This window comes from Acanthochromis polyacanthus, chromosome 13 (assembly GCF_021347895.1).
Source record: "Acanthochromis polyacanthus isolate Apoly-LR-REF ecotype Palm Island chromosome 13, KAUST_Apoly_ChrSc, whole genome shotgun sequence".
NCBI classification, from domain to species: Eukaryota; Metazoa; Chordata; class Actinopteri; family Pomacentridae; genus Acanthochromis; species Acanthochromis polyacanthus.
In genome coordinates, this window is record NC_067125.1 from 17,708,981 (window position 1) to 17,728,207 (window position 19,227).

Below are 19,227 nucleotides of genomic sequence, written 5' to 3' on the forward strand. Positions count from 1 at the left end.
TTACCGTTTAGTTTTGCTTATTTCAATGCCCACACACTTCTTATGTAATGTGAAATCTAAGGCTAAGCTTTCTCTTATTTGTGCGAGTTTGGGAGCGCAGTGGTGGGCAAAGACCTGGAGTACTGACCAATAGTGTCGTTAAACCCTGCTGAGCCCTAAAGAGCAACATTCCAGGTGACTCAAAGAAATAACCACCGTCTCCATGGCAACTGACCTAAACCTGTCCACAACCGAGTCCCACAGTGAACCAGTGAGATATGACTGGCCCTGACAATATATTTAAGTGATTAAAAATCAGCTTTGAAAACTGCTGCAGTGACAGAGAAATAAAACTAACAGTGAGAAAATATGAGTCAAACAGTTACTTTATTTATGTTCAGGTAAAAACATGAACCTGATGCAGTAAATTATTGCAGATCTTAGAAACCAGCACATGAACGATTGGGCCAGGAGAGCATACAGTGGCGCCCTCCCCTGGCCACAGACTGCAGGTGCACACCACGGTTTGTTCCAAGCCAGCAGTGCAAAGAAAAAAAAACAATAATCAACTACAGCAAGAAATAAAGACAATATAGAAAATTAAAAAAAGGTAAAGCAGACATTCCCACCTCAAACAGGGTGTGAAACTGCATATATACTTTATTCCATAAATGAACTTGAAATGCTATCTGGCCATGAAACGACAAAATGAGACCAGCCAAATTTTGTGCCCAGCTACATTTGTCGAGGGTTGCTCAGAGCTTGGTCTACCAAGATAACCCTACACATCCAGTAGGGCTCAACAGAAAGACACTAACTCTATCAAAATAAGAGCAAAACAAATTTACCTGATCAACACATTGGTTACAACTCTTCATTTGAGCTGATGCTCTCTATAATAAGGAGGCCAGAACACAATCTCAACTTGGGTAGAGGGGAAAAAAAAAAAGATAATATGAGCTCATCACTACCCGCATTCAACCAACCGCAACTCTCGTTTCCACAACTTGAAGCAAAGACACACGGGGGGTGGGGGGAAGCCGAACCAAAATGCGACACACAAACTGGGGCCAATATAATACAGAACAAAATGTGAACAAACTGAGGGGAGACATGAAAACAAAGAGCTATTCTATCAAATGTGTAGAATGAGCAAAGTCTGCAAATTTGTCTGTACAAATGATCTTTGGAGCTAAAGTAAACCTAGCTTGCTCAATGGACCCCCCCTCCCCTTCCTCCCCGACACCCAGAGACGTTGTCCACCACTCTGGAGAGGAGACATCCCTTTTTTTAAATATCACATAGCAATGCAATTTAAAATGTCACCCAGATGTTTTCATCTTTTTAACATTACTCAACTACTGATATAAGTTTTACTCTCTCTTTTTTTTATATTTTAAGTTCTGAGTCATGGAACACCTTTCCATTTTTTTATTTTTTATAATTTTTTTTGAGAGACAGGGGCAGCAAATATATATTTAAAGTCTTAATTTTTCTGCAAGCTGCTTTCTCTAACAAGAAGGCTGTACACGTAGCCTTAATGTATGTGATTACAAAAAAACTAAGAAGGAAGTCATGATTTCATCAGTCGCTGTAGAAGGCATTTGAATGTGAGATGTGATGAGATCAGGAAAGGTGGAAAGACTGCTGGCCCTCACGGGCCGCGATCAACAGTTTCTCTCGCATGATCTCTATGCTGGAGTAGTCAGGCAGCTTCAGGTAGTTGACGCAGGTCATGACTGAGGGGAGGAAATCATCCGGGTTCTCTGTCGACTCGAACGTCTTCCTCACAATCGTCAGAGGGGGATTCAGGCTCCGGAAACCTGACAGACAAGTGCAACATCTGGGTGAGCGTGCGGCGGACTTATAGTGCAAACATGTCTCAGCCTGCTTGGCTGAATTTCAGACACTGATCCTGTTGAATAATGAGTGTGGATGACTCACCTCCGACAGGCAGTCTTGGGCTCCCTGTGACAAACTGCAGAAAGAGTCTCTGCTGCTCGGCATCGAAGCTGCTCAACACCTCAAACAGGAACCGAACTGCACGGCTGCAGAAACACGGGATGAAATAAACGTCAGACATAACTTAAGATTGAATGCATATGTTGTTGTACTCTATTCTTAAACTATCGGAACTATGCCTCCGGTCTTTAACAGTGGTCTATTCATACAACAGCACTCTGGTTCTGTAGGTAGATGTAGGAACATACAAAATGGCCTGGTAGAGCCAAACTCAACCAAATGTGGCATTATTGATAACATCAGCTGTCATCAGGAAACTGTCATATTCATCTTGTTTGCATAAAATGCTAAGAAATGCTGGGATTTACAATTATTCAGACACTGGAGTAATTTATGACTGAAGCTTATGTAAGTTAGGTATTTTGAAGCAGCTCTTTTCTGTTTACAGTTTTTTAACACGTCATAGTTTGGGCTCACCTGTCGTGTGTGTATCCGTGGTCTGGTCGACAGCACTCCATCAGCGTCTTGACATCCCACGTCTCAGATTTACTGCCACACAGCAACTGGTCAAGCTACAGAAAATGTAAGAAATGATGCACAATTCATCAACATAGATCATGATTACAGTTCTTTACCAGTGTGTAAAAATGACTAATTCCTTATCAGGGTTCCCACTCTTTCCCCGAAATGATTTTCGAGGACATTTCCAGTCGGTACAGACATGTTATCACATCATCCACCAATACGTTCCCGTCCCCCTCATTCTTTGGAAGCATTCTTTACTACAGCTGTAACTTGCATTTACCCAGATTGTTTCTATATTTATTACTCAGACATTTGATGTGTATCTATGGCTATAATTTATCTATGAAAAATAATTATGGCAGATGTATCATAGAATAATGCAAACACAACCACAGATTACAGCGTAACAGTTCACTAGCATGACAAACTGGAGTTACAGTGTTCAACTGGGGAATTCCCAACTCTACTTTCTCTTCTCTCCTACTTTCTCTGTTGCAACTGATTTTAAAATATTAGGATATTTTCAATAAATCACTGACCAATTTCCTTTGTTTCATATCAGTTTATTGCTTAACTCAGATTTTCTGCACACCTTGCAGCTGCATTTCTCATGAAGATAATGTGTTTTTCTTCACCCTCTTAAGCCCATATGGAGCCTAATATGGCTCTGCTGCCTACTGGACAATTTAATGCAAAAATATGGACAAAAATGCCACAATGTGCTTCAACTGTAACAAAATGTGCCCAGAAAATGACATAAAGCCAAAATGTGACCTTAATACGAACCTGAAAAATACCAATATGTGCTCTTGGTATGCCAGTATACACCTGAAAAAATGTGATCAGATTATAAAACAAATTACCCAAAAATATGCCACCCAGTGTTCCAAAAGACAGCCCTAAATATGCCATATCCAGAATATGCCCAAATGTAGCTTCATTTGCTGATCAGGGTTTAAGAGGGTAAAGTTTGGTTCAGTCAGGAAAAAATGTGCACAGTGACATGTAAACAGTAGCCAGGACAGTTCACCCTCGTGCTCATCTGGTCCTTATCTCTCCTAGTTCCATCGTTTATAACCTCGTTTACTGAGAAACTCTGCCCTCTGATATTCCGTGTTGCGTTTGCAGACTGACATGTTGATTGTTTACTCTGTAGTAGACATTCTTGCTTATTAGCGTGTGCACGCTAAATTCGCATTCCAGTGTCTGCAACTCGACCACCGATTGAGACGTAGGAGGTGAAGTGAGCGATGTCACCGTGACGTCACCATCATACGCAGGTGGACTTTTCGCAACAGAGACTTTATCTGTGTTGACCATAGACTGTATTCTATGGTGTTGACCGGCGTCATCGACTGAAAGTTTGATTTCAGACATGAAACACTCAGCTGCACCCTCAACTGTTGTGGGAAGATGTACATTTATGCGGACACCACCACACACCTCGGCAGTGAGGCGGATGAAATGATGTTTCAGTAAAAGTGCGGGTGTCGCAACACCCACACCACCCACACAACAGAATTCCTAATGTTTTCATTCCCTTATTTTTATCAGACAATAAAACAACTGTGAACTACTGAGTGAAACGTGGCCCATACCTGTTAAGTCGCCGCTATGCCGATATCAGAGTTGTGTTTCATCTCGTAAGTTACAGCCAACTCAGGGGAATGCAAATTTGATTGGCTGGTAGCGTCACATGGGGCGCTGCGCCGGCTCGAAGCAGAGAAGCGCTATTTTATATATATTATATGCCTTAATGTTGCCCAGAAAATACGGTGACAACAGACATGCATGCGCATAACTTGTAACCCATTTGCATTGACAGAGGGAGGATAAATATTTTTCCAGAACAAGTTAACCGTTTCCAGGACATTTGACCTTATTTTCTCACTTTCCATATGTTTTCCATGACTGGAAAATTGGTCAGTCATTTTCCAGGATTTCCAGGACGTGTGGGAACCTTGCTTATCAATCAGTACAGTACAGATGAAAACTGATATGTCAAAGAAAATAACACAACAGAGCTCTTTTTGCTTAAAGCATCAGTGAGCTGCTGTAAGAGCAGTGACCCTGTCAATGAGGCCTTTTGATTAACACATTTACCAAACCTTTAAACAGTGCTGGCTTTTCTGAGTACAGAGCAATTTAAAAAGGACTAAAAAGGAGAATAAAGTACAGAAAGTTTCTTACCTCTTCTGGATAGAAATACTGCAGGTGATGCAAGGGGAAGACTGACTCAAACCCTTCCCTAAATGACTCAAACTGTCTGGACACTCCTTCATTTAGAGTCCAGTACACCACCAACTAGAAGGAGAAAAAAAACACATAGTTGCACCAGGGTTACTATTAGGAAAGACAATAATAACAGAAAAGTGAGCGTTTCAAAGAAAGCTTTACCACGTACCCTGAGGTACTCCTCCAGGTTGTAGATTGTGACCGGGACGTCTTTGCCACCTTTTTTCAGCTCAATGTTTGGGAATCCTGGGAGGGTGAAGTCCAACCCGAGGTCCTCCACTGAGCAGCCGTTCATGTTCAGGCTCTCCAAGGCCTGCTGTAGGGTCTCCCTCGTCTGACAGACACAAACAAACAGGTTTACAGATGCAGAAAAATGAAATAGAAAAGCTGTTTTGCATGTCAACATTAACAACATGGGGATGGAATGTAATCTAAATGAAACAGATATTACTCCAGGTGATATTATTACCAGGTGGTGACGAGGATATCAGTATTACATTTAGAGGTAAATGCTTTCATGAAACGTGCAACACCACTAGAACCCCTCCGCAGAACCACACTCTGGTACCAGTCCACTAAACCCAAGTTCTCTGTGCCGTTCTCTACCTGTGACCGGTCCTGTTCCAGCCTCTTCTTCTGGCGGATAATATCCTCCAAGTGCTGGATGGACTTGGCCACACTGGGATCAATGTTCACCAGGTCATGGGAGCTTATAGACATCTCATGCCGGAGCATCCACTTGTAAAATGGCAGCCCCAGGGGCAGGTCCAGCTAGAAAGAACACAGAGCAGAAGGAACAGTCAAAACAAAAACAATGCACAGCAAATTTTGTGGGTCTGTGACGTTTGGAATGCTGCAGTATTTGGTGAATGCTAACTCTAATCCAATAGTCTGCAAATGTGTACATTTCAAAAAGGACATCTTCACAAAAAATACACAAACACTAAATACAAATCCAACTAGCATTACACAGACACTGACTTCAGCATTTCTAAATAAAATGAATTTAGCAGAGCTTTGTTAACTGGCTATGGTCAGTTGAAAACATGAGTGTTCTGACAAAGACGGAGAAGAAAACAGAAGTTGTTACCAGTCTGAAGTCCATAATGGCTTTGGCCATCAGCTTTCCTAGGAAACGGAACTTCATTTTGATTTTGGCTATGTGTGCTGGTTTGGTTGTCCTGCCGAAGGGAACAGCAAACAGTCCTCTGGAGCTGAACATGTACTTAGTCCCCTCTTGGTTTCCTGTTGAGTAAGGAATACAGCGTGGTCAGTGTTAAGCCAGAAAACCACGACTACACTGCATACAGTGTAATCATATTTAGAAATTTGACTTCATAAATTGATATTAATTAATTCAAATAATGGTCCTATGAATCATGACATTCCTACAAAGCAAGAAACTCACATGATCCAAAACAGGTGTGATAGAGTGGAACAAAGAATATCTCAGTGATTTTCACCATAACAGGTTATCATGTTACATAACTAATGAGACATGCTTTAATGTGTATTCTGTGTATGAGGGTGCAGTTACAGGATCTATGGTGGTACCTTTAGGATTGGCCAAAGTAACCTCTTCGCCTCTCCAAAGACCAAGATCAGCCCGCTGGAGCTCTTGAGACACCAGAGCATAGAACTCCAGAGTTGGGCCAAGACCTGTGCCAACCTGAAAGATAATAAAAGTTGAGACTCAATGGAGATAACAGTCAAGTTTCAAAGTTTCAGTATTCAGAGAAGAGAAATTAAAAGGTACCTCATTCTCATACTGAATCTCAAGCATTGCCCTGGAACTGCCAAGGTCCTGCATCACAGACTCGGCCTGTTTCAGGAGCTCGTCACGGTTTATCGTCCTCTGAAACACAAGACAAGGGAGAGAATGGCATGACTGATGACAACTAAGGTGTGTTACGCTATCGGCAAGTTGCAGAAACCCAAATGTATAACTGCTGGATTTTACTAGATGGGCCAGTGACATCTGCAGTGCTTCAACGTGACAACACATCCTCTATTAAACACACTGCACCTTTTTCCTGTCGAGGCGTGGCGCAACTCTGCTGTCCTGAGAATCTGACTGGTTGATCTCAGGATTTGTGTCCAGCAGGCGTTGCATGGCTCTGTCGCGATCAAAGGCAGTGACATAAAACAACATCTGCCGGGTGTCGAAGGGGAAGAAGAAGGGGCTGTGGAGACGGAGAGAAAAAAAAAAAAAAGGTGCTGTAATGACAAAATAACGACTCAAACACATCTTTCCTCACTGGTATTTGCTTTGTAGTCAAGCTGTGCAATCCAGATGAATCAGTGAAGAGGCCTTACCAGGTCTTTCCAAGCTCGATGAGCCAAGTAGGGATGTTGCCTGTCATGATGACCAGCGGGTCTTGTAGCTGACGGTTGGCTTTGGCTGTCAGCTTACTGTTAATGAACTCACTGGTTGGAATAATTTCCTTACATGCAGCATTCTGTAAAACAATGAAAAACATGTATTACTTTAACATTTTATCTTGCTGAGCTATGAATAGTCCTGGTAGATTGTAATTACCGATGTCCCAATCAAGTTATTTTTTGCCCTTGACCTGATGTGATCTAGGTTTTTTAGTATTTAGTATCTACAGACAGCTGATAACCTTTTTCGAGAGAAGACACACTCCAAGTATTGTAGACTAGCTGTAGTACCTGGCTGAGCCACCAGGTGTAGCCTCTAACCGTTTAGTACTAAAGCGACCAGAGGAGGGAGGCAGAGAATATTGCAGGAGTTCAGCGAGACAAAGAGGTGCTATAACAAAGTGTTTTGAACATCTTTGCGTCCAGTATCATGTGTTCATGGTTTTGATGGCAGTTTCAGCATATATGGCCATTAAAACATTTGCTGTATTGACAGTATCACCTGATAATTGATAGTGCTGCATATAATAAAGAAAAAGTTCAAATTTTCAACAAACGTGACAGCAGATGTAAACCAGGAATTGGTCTCAGGGTCTTGCAGATTCTGATCACTTAAAAAATGCCTTGACTGACTTCAGTCCCAATCAGAGGGTCAGGCTTGTGACATCTCGATGCATTTTCAGAGAGCCATAAACTCTGACACAATAAACTTAGGAACTGAATAAATCTTAAAATGCAAATGCATGTTACGTGTAATTCTGTGTGTAGTTAAGCGGTAAAAGGCCTGAAACTGTGGAGTCTGGCACAGCTCTCAATAAAATATTATCACAAACTTTAGAATTTACAGTTCAAGGCAGCATACGGCAACTTGGACACAAACAAACTGTTACACGGTCATTCTTTTTTCCTCACAGCTGTGTGGTGAGGACACTTACATCATACAAGTAGAACCAGTATCTACTGATGGAGTGCAGGACCCTCAGCAGCAGGTTGACCTCTAAAGAGGGGTCATCAAAGGTTATGGTCTCTGGTGGCTCCGAAGTGAGGTATGTCTCTAAAGGATTGATGACGCTGGGACATACACCATCTGGAAGCAACAGCAATCGACAGCTTTAATGAAACTGACCGTACACATTCAGACTTGTAGGAAACACAATAATGAGAAGCTGTGTGATTCTTACACTGACCACATACTTAAAATATTGTCTTCTTGATCAGGTCACAAATATTTCTTGATACAAAGCCAGTTAGCAATAGTGAATATAGTCTGAACAAACCCTAAAGATTCTCACCATGCCACAGCTCATCCTGTTTCTTGGCGTTGCGAGGTGAGGTTTTGGTGGGAGCAGTCTGGGCTCTGCCTCTCTTTCCACCCACAGCGTCTTTGCTACCATCCTCATCCTCTCTCACAGGCTTATACCTGTCAGGAGATGAGACAGAACATCTTGTCTCAATATGCTTTTAAGAGTGTGTGTATTTTTAAACATTTCAAGAGCTCTTTCTAAATGCAACAGAAGTATTTTAAAATTACGAATTTTACAGCAATTGTTTTAAAAGCAGCTCCTGAACATTAAAGATGTGCTTGTGTGTAGTGCCCCGATGTTGTCAATGATTTACTTCTGTAACAACACTCTTAACATAAACTATTACTGTCTTGCATTTTTTGGTAAATGATTTGGCTCGTAAATTTGCATGGCTAAATAAGAGAACATCATTCAGTTTGAATGACCTTTCAAGGCCTTGCTAAAATTCAAAAAGTAGCCCAAAGAAAAAGTGTACCGTCTTGTTTCTCAAGCCACAACAGACATTTATAAAAAAGCAGAGAGCAATTGTAAGAGCCATTGGACCTAATCTTTAGGAAAAGTTGTGGTACAGAGTCATTTAAGAATGTATTTTTGAGGATTTTACCATATTGTGTGCGTTTTGGTCCAGATTCCAGCTCGCCCAAGTGGGTTTGCCTCATCGTCTGTCGATTCTCTTTCCTCCTCTGCCTGAAGACTGTACTGCCTTACAGCCTGGTATACCGTCATGTTGTATGGCAGCAGGTGGTCACCAATGTAGAACTGTAGCCGGTGACGCACACTACCAGAATTCAGGAACTGTGCCGCCTGAGCAACCAAGAGATTACATATAGTACATTAGTAATATTAACTCGAAAAATCATTATATGGTGTTTTCTCTATTTTAAAGTTATAACATGAAAGTTACGGTTAAGCTGTATGTGGCATGAATGGAATCACATACCAGTGATTCATCGATTTCATCATCTGAACCATCATCATCACTGTCTTCATCCTCTTCCCTGATTCGCCCATATCCTGGAGAGACAACATCTTCGGTTAACAAGAATCAAATTACAAAAATTCAAGAACAATTTTTGGTCATCTGGATAATACAGAAGGAGTACAGGTGCCTTAAGAAATATAAACAAGCAGTGTCTTCAGCTGGGGCTGGCAGAGGATTGGTGTGAACACTGAAAACGGTTTATATTTCTGAATGAGCTCTTCTTGTTCGTAAGAGTCCCTGAAAGCTCCATCTGCATTCAAAGACATGTTAAGCTACAACCTCTCAAAGGCTATGTGAGCCGTCCCTCACCTCTGACAACAAGATATCTCTCAATGGCTTGCACCAGGGCAAGGGGGTCAATCTTCACAGGGCCGCCTTTCCATTGTTTAACATTAGTGCAATCTGGGTGTCTCTGCAGCTGACACTTGAGCTGATGAGTGTTGAAGAACTTCAGCGCCTGAGATCCCCTGGAGAGAGAAAATCAGAACATCATAAAAACATGAATACAAAACAATACAATTTCAAAAGGTAAGATATGAAATCTATGAAAAGCCACGGACCTGCTGCCATTGCCGTTGCCACTGGGGAAGTCATGCACTTTGACAGGGAACTGCTCCATTTGGCTCAGGCAGCTGTTCATCTTGTGCACCAGTGCCAGGTAAGGCGCATTCTCTGTCGGGTCCAGACGACCTACAGGCTCCATTCCTGGAACCTGGAAACCACATAGCAGAGGATATATTTAACATGGGACAACAAGAGAAAGCAAACTTGGCGCAAGTCACCAACCCTCCAGTGTGTATGCTCAGTGCCCACCCTCTTTGAAGACTGTGCAAAACATAAATGTGAGAGAACAAATAGGTCACTGTATACCACATACAATTTTTTAGACTTCGGTGGTCCTAATAGTTTCATAGTAATACAATATATTTTCTCACCGGGCAGCCAGCGAACACATGTAGGAACCTCTTGAGCCGCACATCGCGACTCAACAAATCCCTGTCTGTGTTGGAGGTCAAGTAGACCAGGAGCTGCTTCACCAGCCCACTGTGCTGGATCTCAAATGATGACACATCAGATTCTGATACAATACTGGAGATCTCCACTAGGCACTCCATACCACCGTCCACCTGAGAAAAACAAAATTATAAAAATGTCTCAGTCTTGGTATGCAACAATATTTAAAACAATCACTTTGAACAAAACAAATACATATTACTAGGACCCGACAGTTTCCACTTTTGCTCATTTCTACTGCTAATTCTTGTTAAGACTATTATTTTATGTTTGCAGCTCAAGAATGTGTATTTTTTCACAGAGTGTATCTATTACCTGCAGGCTGAGCTGCTCAGTGGCTGTGCAAAGTCTCTGGAGTACATTCAATGCAGGATTGCTGCCATCCACATTTTCAGAGTTGAAGTAGCGCTCCACAAACTTACTTGCCTGTTCCTTAATCCAGGCCTTGATTTTGTCTCTGCAAAATAACAAAAAGAAACTCACTGATAACATACAACAGTCCACTCATTAGCCTGTGACCGATCATTCTGCATTAACACGAATCACATAAAGAGTGTGATTTACTAGAATAAGGAGTGAGGAAAAGGACAAACTGTCTTCATTAAGTCTCATGGTCGTACCTGTTATTTGAAATCGAGTCCTTGGGAGGTGCCCTCGCCAGGCCACTCACCCCGGCTGTGCGTGAGGGCTCTGAGTTGGCATTGTTGGTCTGAGCACCCAGCTTCCCCCAGGTCTTGGGATTGAGACTGGCCAAGAAGGATGATTTGGGTGACTGAGTACTAGTAGGGCTCTTGGCTGCAAAGAAAATTAGGAAAGTTACAACAGTGTTATAGAGCATTGTCCCAGATGTAGTTTTGCATTAGTGACGTCAATTGTTTTTAGAAGTAACACAGGCTGATGGCTGGGACTTGTGTTGTCTGGTCCTCAGCTGTATGAGCCTGTGGAATCTGTCCTTCTGTCCTTCCGTCCTCCTGGCCACTAGTCACAGTCTCTTTAGGTTATATTATTTTTGGTGGGGATCGTTTTTTTTCCCAGACATGGGACATGCTATATTGCTGACTTTATCAATCCATAAAAGTGATGGCATTCTGGCATTTAAACGCGGATCACCATTATATTCATCTTCCTCATGACTTCAGTCACAGTGCATGTGAGGTGTCTGTCATACAGGTCAGATTGGACAGTGCATCAAGTGATCTATAATGCATAAAAATGCACTGATAAACCAGTTACTAAATCAAAGTAAACAGAAAGCTTATCAAACTGTCCAAAAACTAGTACCCATCATTTATTTATGAGTCCCTAAACACCTAAAAGTCTGTCCATGTGTATTGGTCATCTGAATGCTACTTTACCAACAGCAAAATAAAAACAGATCCTGACAGCTGTGATGGAGCTCAGGAATCGACCAGAGGATGGCACTATGTGACTAATGTTTTAACTGCATTTTATCAGCTGTGACTCTATGTGGAACAGCTTAGCTGTCTGAAGTGATAAAAAGTTCATAGTGTAACTCACTGCTAAATCCTGATCAATTCTGTTTCCTTTTTGGAGATAATTAACAACTAAGTAAATAATGAAGTCACTGCTGTTGTATAAATGCGTGCAACTCTTGCTCTGGATCCTGTCAGTGATTGATGCTGCACGTATTTAATAATAAACCTGGAAGAAATTCTTCTACTAACATATGGAGGCTGTTAGCAGTTTGGTCAAAATCTGTATAACATTCATTATTGGTGAGCCTCATGAATCTGACCTGTTCTGTCTTCAATGAATTTAAGTTCTGTTTTTATGGACATTTCAGTTTGTAATAGATGTGAAGAGCAAAGTGAAAGGTGTTTTATGATTTTGGCTGCAAATGTGTCTTTCTGTGATATTTTTGGACCAAATAATTTGGTGATGAACACTTGTGGAAAAAGTCGACCAAAAATCGGCAGATACAACTTAAACTACACTGATTGTGATAGTACAACTTTATGGAAACACGACCAGAGTGCTAATTCAGACATGAAGCCAGTTGCAGTCAGATTAAAAAAAGGGAAGCTAATATCTAAAATGGGTTCTAAACATAGAGTTAACTGGCCACCTGTGGTCCTCTTCTCTCTGTCCTTTGTTTGATCCAGGAATTTGTAAGATGTGTTTTGGATAAAAAAATGGACCAAGATTAACATATTCCTAAATTCTGTAATTAAAAAAGGCATTCATGTGCCTCTCTGTAGATGTTTTCCTATGGGGCAAATTGAACAAATATCATTTAATGTTTTTACATGTCGCAAAATGTGTTTATGGGACTCATCAACCATCAGATATACAAGGACAGTTAAACTCACCCTGATTGTCAACTTTATCATCGTCTCTTGGGGGAGAGTATTTCGGCCTTCTGGGCCCTCTTTTAGGTAGTCTTTTCCTCTTTAGGACATCACTTAGCCGCCTTGGTGGGAGAGAATCATTTCCACAATGATTTTGGGGTTTAAAAATGTGCTTGTTCATTACAACAACAGACATAGATACATGCATTAAAATATAATAATAAACTGTAACATTCATGAACTGAGGAAACATGAATATGTCTGTTTAGAGTTCTAGTTTGCAATTTATAGAGCCAATTGTTCACAAAATTTGTTTAAACTGATTGTAGGTGATTTGTCAGCGTGCATTTGTGTTCATGAGCTCAGTCTGCAGAGTGACCCTGAATGTAGGTCTGTGCTGAAAAGGTATTTTTTGAAACACTTCTGTAAACAGTAAAACTGAAGCCAGATATGTTCTCAGACTCACCCCTGCGGGCTGAGGTCCAGTGAGTCGTCCATGCTGTGCTGGAAGCTGGGTGAACCCAGGTCAGGAGTTGCATTATTAGCAGATGTGGTGGATGCAGTGCTGATGGTGGTAGTGCAGAGACTAGCAGTACCACTTGGGCAAGCCTTCGGGGGACTAGTGACTAGAAAGCTCTCAGACTCTGCCAGGTTCTTTACCTGGTGCATTACACCTGGAAGAGAAATGAGAAAGAAGGGCTACTACAACAAAGCCTTAAAAAAGCACAACGCACAAAGATTTCATACCAGTTACAACAAGAGTCAGTGTGGTCCAACATAAAATATAGGCAATGCAGGGAGTAAGGAACTGTGAATGGAAATACACTATCAGCAAAAAACTTTACTGGCAAAATAAATTGTTTCCACACTGCAGGAAACCACTTGTCGTGTGGACCATGGAAAACTTTAGATAGGAACAGAAAAAATATTTGACATATGGAGATCGCTTAAAATATTTTTTTTCTTTGCATGACTCTAAACAACTAAAGCTTCTACAGAGTAGAAAGATGCAAAAAGTGGCAGATTGTTACCAACTACACAATGCTTTCCATCTTCAAAGCATCTGTGTCATGGAATTTACTCTATTAATATAGATAATCACTTTTGGAGAGAAAATTTTTCCATAAACTACCTTCTCTTCTGAAATAGACACTGAAGACATCCGGCAGCTTCTGCATAAGGATCTCAGCCATCTGCAGAGAACCCACTACAATCTTCAGGTCCTGGCTGGACAGCATGGAGGCAATGTGACTGTAGAAATAAGTATACAAAAATATATTAAAAGCCAGTATACTTTAACTCAAAGACTGATGCGAAATTCCTTTGTTTCTTTGACATACATCAAAGAAGTCCGTGTAAGACAACTCTCTAATCTGCTATAATGTCAGCCAACAGCCGTTACCTGGACACAGCATGGTTCCTCAGCACATCCTTCAGCAGCTCTGCATCAGCAAAGTAGATGATCCTGAGGATGGCTCTAAGGCACTTGTGTCTGACAGCAGGGCCAGCTGATGAGCTGTAGACCTCATACAAGACCCCAAACAGAGTTTTGATAAAGCACTTTGCCAGCTCAGGGTCTTCCTTCATCAACTGGGCTCGTGCATCTTCTCTACGAACTTCTTGGTGACTCCCTGGAGACAGACATAACAGGTCAGGTTTATCTCAACAACTACGCTTAAAACTGTCACAGTTACATGTTTGGAAAGAGCAAAAGACTGATTGTAGCTTTCTGCTGATGGCTTCGTCTTTAACAACAGCCGCCACAATCTTTTCTTGAACAAACGAAAACACTTATCCAGGAGTGAGAAACGGGCAAAGCATCAAGAAGGTAGACTACATAAGTCTACTGACATCACTCAGTAATCGCAGGGCAATTTACCTGATTATAAAATAACATCAAAATACTGTAGTTCATAACTGAGCACTCGCTTTTGTTTTTTTCTTATTCTATTTATGCATCACTGTTGTAATTGTTAATATAATGACTGCAAGCTGAATATAGCAACCACCCTAGTCAGAACAGCAGTTTAAACATTCAGTGTCACTTTTGAAGGCATCATATGCTGAGAGCTCTTTATTTAGATTCTTTAAGGACCTAGCTAGTTTGCTTTATGAGCTTGATACATTGGTTCACTCACCAAATGCCTGTCCTGTCTCTTATATTGTAAGAAAAATACAACACAGTCATCTCTACACAAATCTGATATTCCAAAAGCTATATTACCTGTGTTGGGGTTTGCAAGAGGGTTCGGCTTCCTCTGGATACCGCGTGCTGTTCCTGTGTCTTCATTGATCTGCTGCATAGAGTTGAAGTCAATTGTGTACACACGGCCCAGAGTGGACAAACTGATCTCATCTTCCCCATTCTGGTGGGCTGTCTGCAAGGCAAGACGGTCACCAAATACACCCAATGTCAGTATCAGGTAAGCCCCAGAAAACTGCGTGTGTAAATAAAAGAGGTGACGCTGTCAGACTAAATACCCTTAATGTCGTCAAGAAACTTAAGATTTGACCACATTTTATTGTTCAGGTCGTCACCCTGTCGTCTAACAGAGGTCCAGAATGACTGACCAAAGCGCATGCTAACATTTCAACCTTGCACTCAAACATTTTACATTTCTGGAGGTATGTATTGCACTGATTCAAACAACATAAGATGCAAGTGACAGTCATTTCTACCTCAATAATGCGGCTATCAATGCGGTTGTAAGGATGCCACAGTCCTCGGTCATCCCTCCACTGCCAAATCGCCCCCTCTGTTGTCTGGGCACTGCCCTTCTTCAGCATTACGTCAACTGCAAAGATGCCCTCTCTAGGCAGGCAGGGCATCAACTCACTGTAGGACATAAAAGTGGTTTCAGAAAGCAACAAAATTGTATTCAGTCTCATTTTAGTTAAAATACCACCAGGTGAAATAGGTTTGAATACACTTTAAATGACCCTCCTAAAAAGACAGACAAGACACACTGATGCATTAACAGATTTTTCTGTCATGTACACACGTGGACAAAATTGTTGGTACCCCTCAGTTAAAGAAGGAAAAACCCACAATTCTCACTGAAATCACTTGAAACTCACAAAAGTAACAATAAATAAAAATTTATTGAAAATTAAATAATCAAAATCAGCCATCACTTTTGAATTGTTGATTAACATAATTATTTAAAAAAACAAACTAATGAAATAGGGCTGGACAAAAATGATGGTACCCATAACTTAATATTTTGTTGCACAACCTTTTGAGGCAATCACTGCAATTAAACGATTTCTGTATTTGTCAATGAGCGTTCTGCAGCTGTCAACAGGTATTTTGGCCCACTCCTCATGAGCAAACAGCTCCAGTTGTCTCAGGTTTGATGGGTGTCTTCTCCAAATGGCATGTTTCAGCTCCTTCCACATATGTTCAATGGGATTCAGATCTGGGCTCATAGAAGGCCACTTTAGAATAGTCCAACGCTTTTCTCTCAGCCATTCTTGTGTGTTTTTGGCTGTGTGTTTTGGATGGTTGTCCTGTTGGAAGACCCATGACCTGCGACTGAGACCAAGCTTTCTGACACTAGGCAGCACATTTCTCTCCAGAATGCCTTGATAGTCTTCAGATTTCATCGTACCTTGCACACTTTCAAGACACCCTGTGCCAGATGCAGCAAAGCAGCCCCAAAACATTACTGAGCCTCCTCCATGTTTCACCGTAGGGACAGTGTTCTTTTCTTCGTATGCTTGGTTTTTGAGTCTATGAACATAGAGTTGATGTGCCTTACCAAAAAGCTCCAGTTTGGTCTCATCTGTCCAAAGGACATTCTCCCAGAAGCTTTGTGGCTTGTCAACATGCATTTTTGCAAATTCCAGTCTGGCTTTTTTATGAGTTTTTTTCAGCAGTGGTGTCCTCCTTGGTCGTCTCCCATGAAGTCCACTTTGGCTCAAACAACGACGAATGGTGCGATCTGACACTGATGTACCTTGGCCTTGGAGTTCACCTTTAATTTCTTTGGAGGTTGCTCTGGGCTCTTTGGATACAATTCCAACGATCCGTCTCTTCAATTTGTCATCAATTTTCCTCTTGCGGCCACGTCCAGGGAGGTTGGCTACTGTCCCGTGGGTCTTGAACTTCTGAATAATATGAGCCACTGTTGTCACAGGAACTTCAAGCTGTTTAGAGATGGTCTTATAGCCTTTACCTTTAAGATGTTTGTCTATAATTTTTTTTCGGATGTCCTGGGACAATTCTCTCCTTCGCTTTCTGTTGTCCATGTTCAGTGTGGTACACACCTTTTCACCAAACAGCAGGGTGACTACTTGTCTCCCTTTAAATAGGCAGACTGACTGATTATGAGTTTGGAAACACCTGTGATGTCAATTAAATGACACACCTGAGTTAATCATGTCACTCTGGTCAAATAGTTTTCAATCTTTTATAGAGGTACCATCATTTTTGTCCAGGCCTGTTTCATTAGTTTGTTTTTTTAAATAATTATGTTAATCAACAATTCAAAAGTAATGGCTGTTTTTGATTATTTAATTTTCAATAAATTTTTATTTATTGTTACTTTTGTGAGTTTCAAGTGATTTCAGTGAGAATTGTGGGTTTTTCCTTCTTTAACTGAGGGGTACCAACAATTTTGTCCACGTGTGTATTTTAGCAGTTGCACCTTCAATAGAGAAAACTGAAACTGAAGTATCACTGTTAATGGACTATCGTGGCAAAATGATTTTGTCTGTGGTCAAAGTCTTGGAGAAGCAAGAAGCAAAAGTGACATGTATGTAACTGTTGTATGCCAAACTGATGTGGAGCCCACAGATTCTGTAAATTGTGCAGAAAAAGACAGGACATTCCACTGGCTTCCACATCTTTTCATACATCAGTCAACAGCATTTTCTAATTCAGGAAACACATTTTTACTTGCAGTTTCCATAAATTCCAGGGTTAGCTCATCCCAATTCCAAAAATACTCAGTGTTCATCATTAGCTTCACTAATTTACCAACATGTGATGTTTTCTTCACCAAACTATCAGTAGCAAATACTGGGTTAGTGTCCACACAGGTGACATTTTCCCCAAGCATTTCTGAAGTGGCAATCAGCATGAACTACTAGCAGTTTTTTTTTATTTATTTTTTTTACACAGTCTGTAAGCAACAATTAACAAGACAATATGAAATGGCATGTTTAAAAAAAATCCATTTTACAAGTAGCTCAAATGTAGTGAACTACGTTTGCCATGATGGTGTAGCTTAGCTTGTTACAATTCTCTCAGTTATCTGGTCGGATGTAGACAGCTGAGCTACACTTTGACAGGCGCCTGCCCAACACTGAAACACATTTGCTGTATTATCCAGTGTGATCTTAGCAAAGAGATCTTACCATATGAGGGAAGTCAGTTCATAGAGCTCCTGGGGGCTCCGGGGTACCAGTTCAATCTGCTCCTGGCAGCTGCCATTTGATGCACCACATAAGAGGAATCGCAGAGTTTCTGCTATGTCTGTGTAAAAAACATATCACAAGACATTTTTGTTGTTAGTTGCCTTGTTGTGACTTGAACAAACAAGAATCCTAAACTACTAATAAAAGTCCATTAAGTGAAATCAAAGTTAAGACGCAGTCAATGAAATGTGAGCTGGTGAGGGGACATTGAACGTCTCAGCTACAGAAAGTGTGGATTTGCTCGCAAAAGTTCACAGTTCACAGTTCATGGATACAAGTTAGCGACGTGCTAAATGTTGTGTTGGCAAATGAAGACTGCAGAAAATCTTTACAATGAAATCAGAAACTAAATTTCAGAGTAGTTGAAAGGCAGTACTTTAACCATACTGGCTTGATGAATACTGGTGGGATTAACAATTAAGTCTGTTAGAAAAAAAAAAGAGGAAATTTCTCAAAATGAGACAACAATGCACTGTTGCAGTTTGCTTCACAGCATTGATAGAAGGCGCAAGTATTGAGTGGTCTGTTGCGTGCAGGGCTACTCACTCTGTTTCATAAGCTGGACTGCCAGGCATGGGCAGTTAGAGCACATGAGCGAAAACATGCGCACGACCATGATGAACATTCCCGAGCTGAGTACAGGAGGGGTCACTACCAGCAGCTGCTGAATGTTGGTTAACAGGTCCCGCGATGCTACCTCCTGCAGCAGGTTCTGTTGATATAAACCCAAACATACATACAGATTAGCTTGGGAGCCAGATGGCAAATGGAGGTGATAATATTTAAATGATAACGACTGACACAGCAAACATAATGTTAAGTCTTTAAAAAAAAATGAAGGTACAGACCTCTTCATGTTGAAAGTTGTCCACCAGTCGGGCAAAACAGAGACACGTGCTTTCAACTGACTTTTTATCCTGAGACAAGTAAACACAGTCACAATGAGGAAGAACCTTTTTTTTGAAAGATTTTCAGTGAATAAGTAACTGAGGTAAGAACTATTTTGAGCACTGATGTGTGACCGTCATGTTACAGAGGTACAAAAAAAAAGTACTGTACCTCACCAAATGTGCAATACTTATTTCATGAAGTGTGTCAAAACAATTTTGGTGCC

General features: G+C 41.1%; 1 protein-coding gene across 8 annotated transcripts in view; it reads right to left on the reverse strand.

The window, feature by feature from the left end:
• Nucleotides 1-349: 349 nt before the first annotated feature.
• trip12 (thyroid hormone receptor interactor 12) overlaps nt 350-19,227 on the reverse strand; it is a 31,438-nt gene continuing 12,560 nt past the window's right edge. For 7 of the 8 annotated variants that reach the window (XM_022192598.2, XM_022192597.2, XM_022192595.2 and 4 more), the window contains 29 exons: nt 18,962-19,030; nt 18,660-18,825; nt 18,054-18,171; nt 15,372-15,528; nt 14,917-15,070; nt 14,095-14,323; nt 13,825-13,943; nt 13,159-13,366; nt 12,714-12,814; nt 11,004-11,178; nt 10,699-10,840; nt 10,305-10,496; nt 9,930-10,081; nt 9,679-9,836; nt 9,328-9,401; nt 8,992-9,191; nt 8,376-8,503; nt 8,019-8,170; nt 7,018-7,160; nt 6,728-6,884; nt 6,458-6,556; nt 6,256-6,370; nt 5,792-5,946; nt 5,308-5,472; nt 4,871-5,035; nt 4,657-4,770; nt 2,419-2,513; nt 1,924-2,027; nt 350-1,802 (listed from right to left, as the gene is read on the reverse strand). In XM_022192598.2, coding sequence (XP_022048290.1) covers nt 1,606-1,802; nt 1,924-2,027; nt 2,419-2,513; nt 4,657-4,770; nt 4,871-5,035; nt 5,308-5,472; nt 5,792-5,946; nt 6,256-6,370; nt 6,458-6,556; nt 6,728-6,884; nt 7,018-7,160; nt 8,019-8,170; nt 8,376-8,503; nt 8,992-9,191; nt 9,328-9,401; nt 9,679-9,836; nt 9,930-10,081; nt 10,305-10,496; nt 10,699-10,840; nt 11,004-11,178; nt 12,714-12,814; nt 13,159-13,366; nt 13,825-13,943; nt 14,095-14,323; nt 14,917-15,070; nt 15,372-15,528; nt 18,054-18,171; nt 18,660-18,825; nt 18,962-19,030 — 4,203 coding nt within the window. In that variant the 3' untranslated portion in view covers nt 350-1,605. The remainder of the gene's footprint in view (nt 1,803-1,923; nt 2,028-2,418; nt 2,514-4,656; nt 4,771-4,870; nt 5,036-5,307; nt 5,473-5,791; nt 5,947-6,255; nt 6,371-6,457; nt 6,557-6,727; nt 6,885-7,017; nt 7,161-8,018; nt 8,171-8,375; nt 8,504-8,991; nt 9,192-9,327; nt 9,402-9,678; nt 9,837-9,929; nt 10,082-10,304; nt 10,497-10,698; nt 10,841-11,003; nt 11,179-12,713; nt 12,815-13,158; nt 13,367-13,824; nt 13,944-14,094; nt 14,324-14,916; nt 15,071-15,371; nt 15,529-18,053; nt 18,172-18,659; nt 18,826-18,961; nt 19,031-19,227) is intronic. The other variant, XM_022192596.2, reaches the window with a different exon arrangement.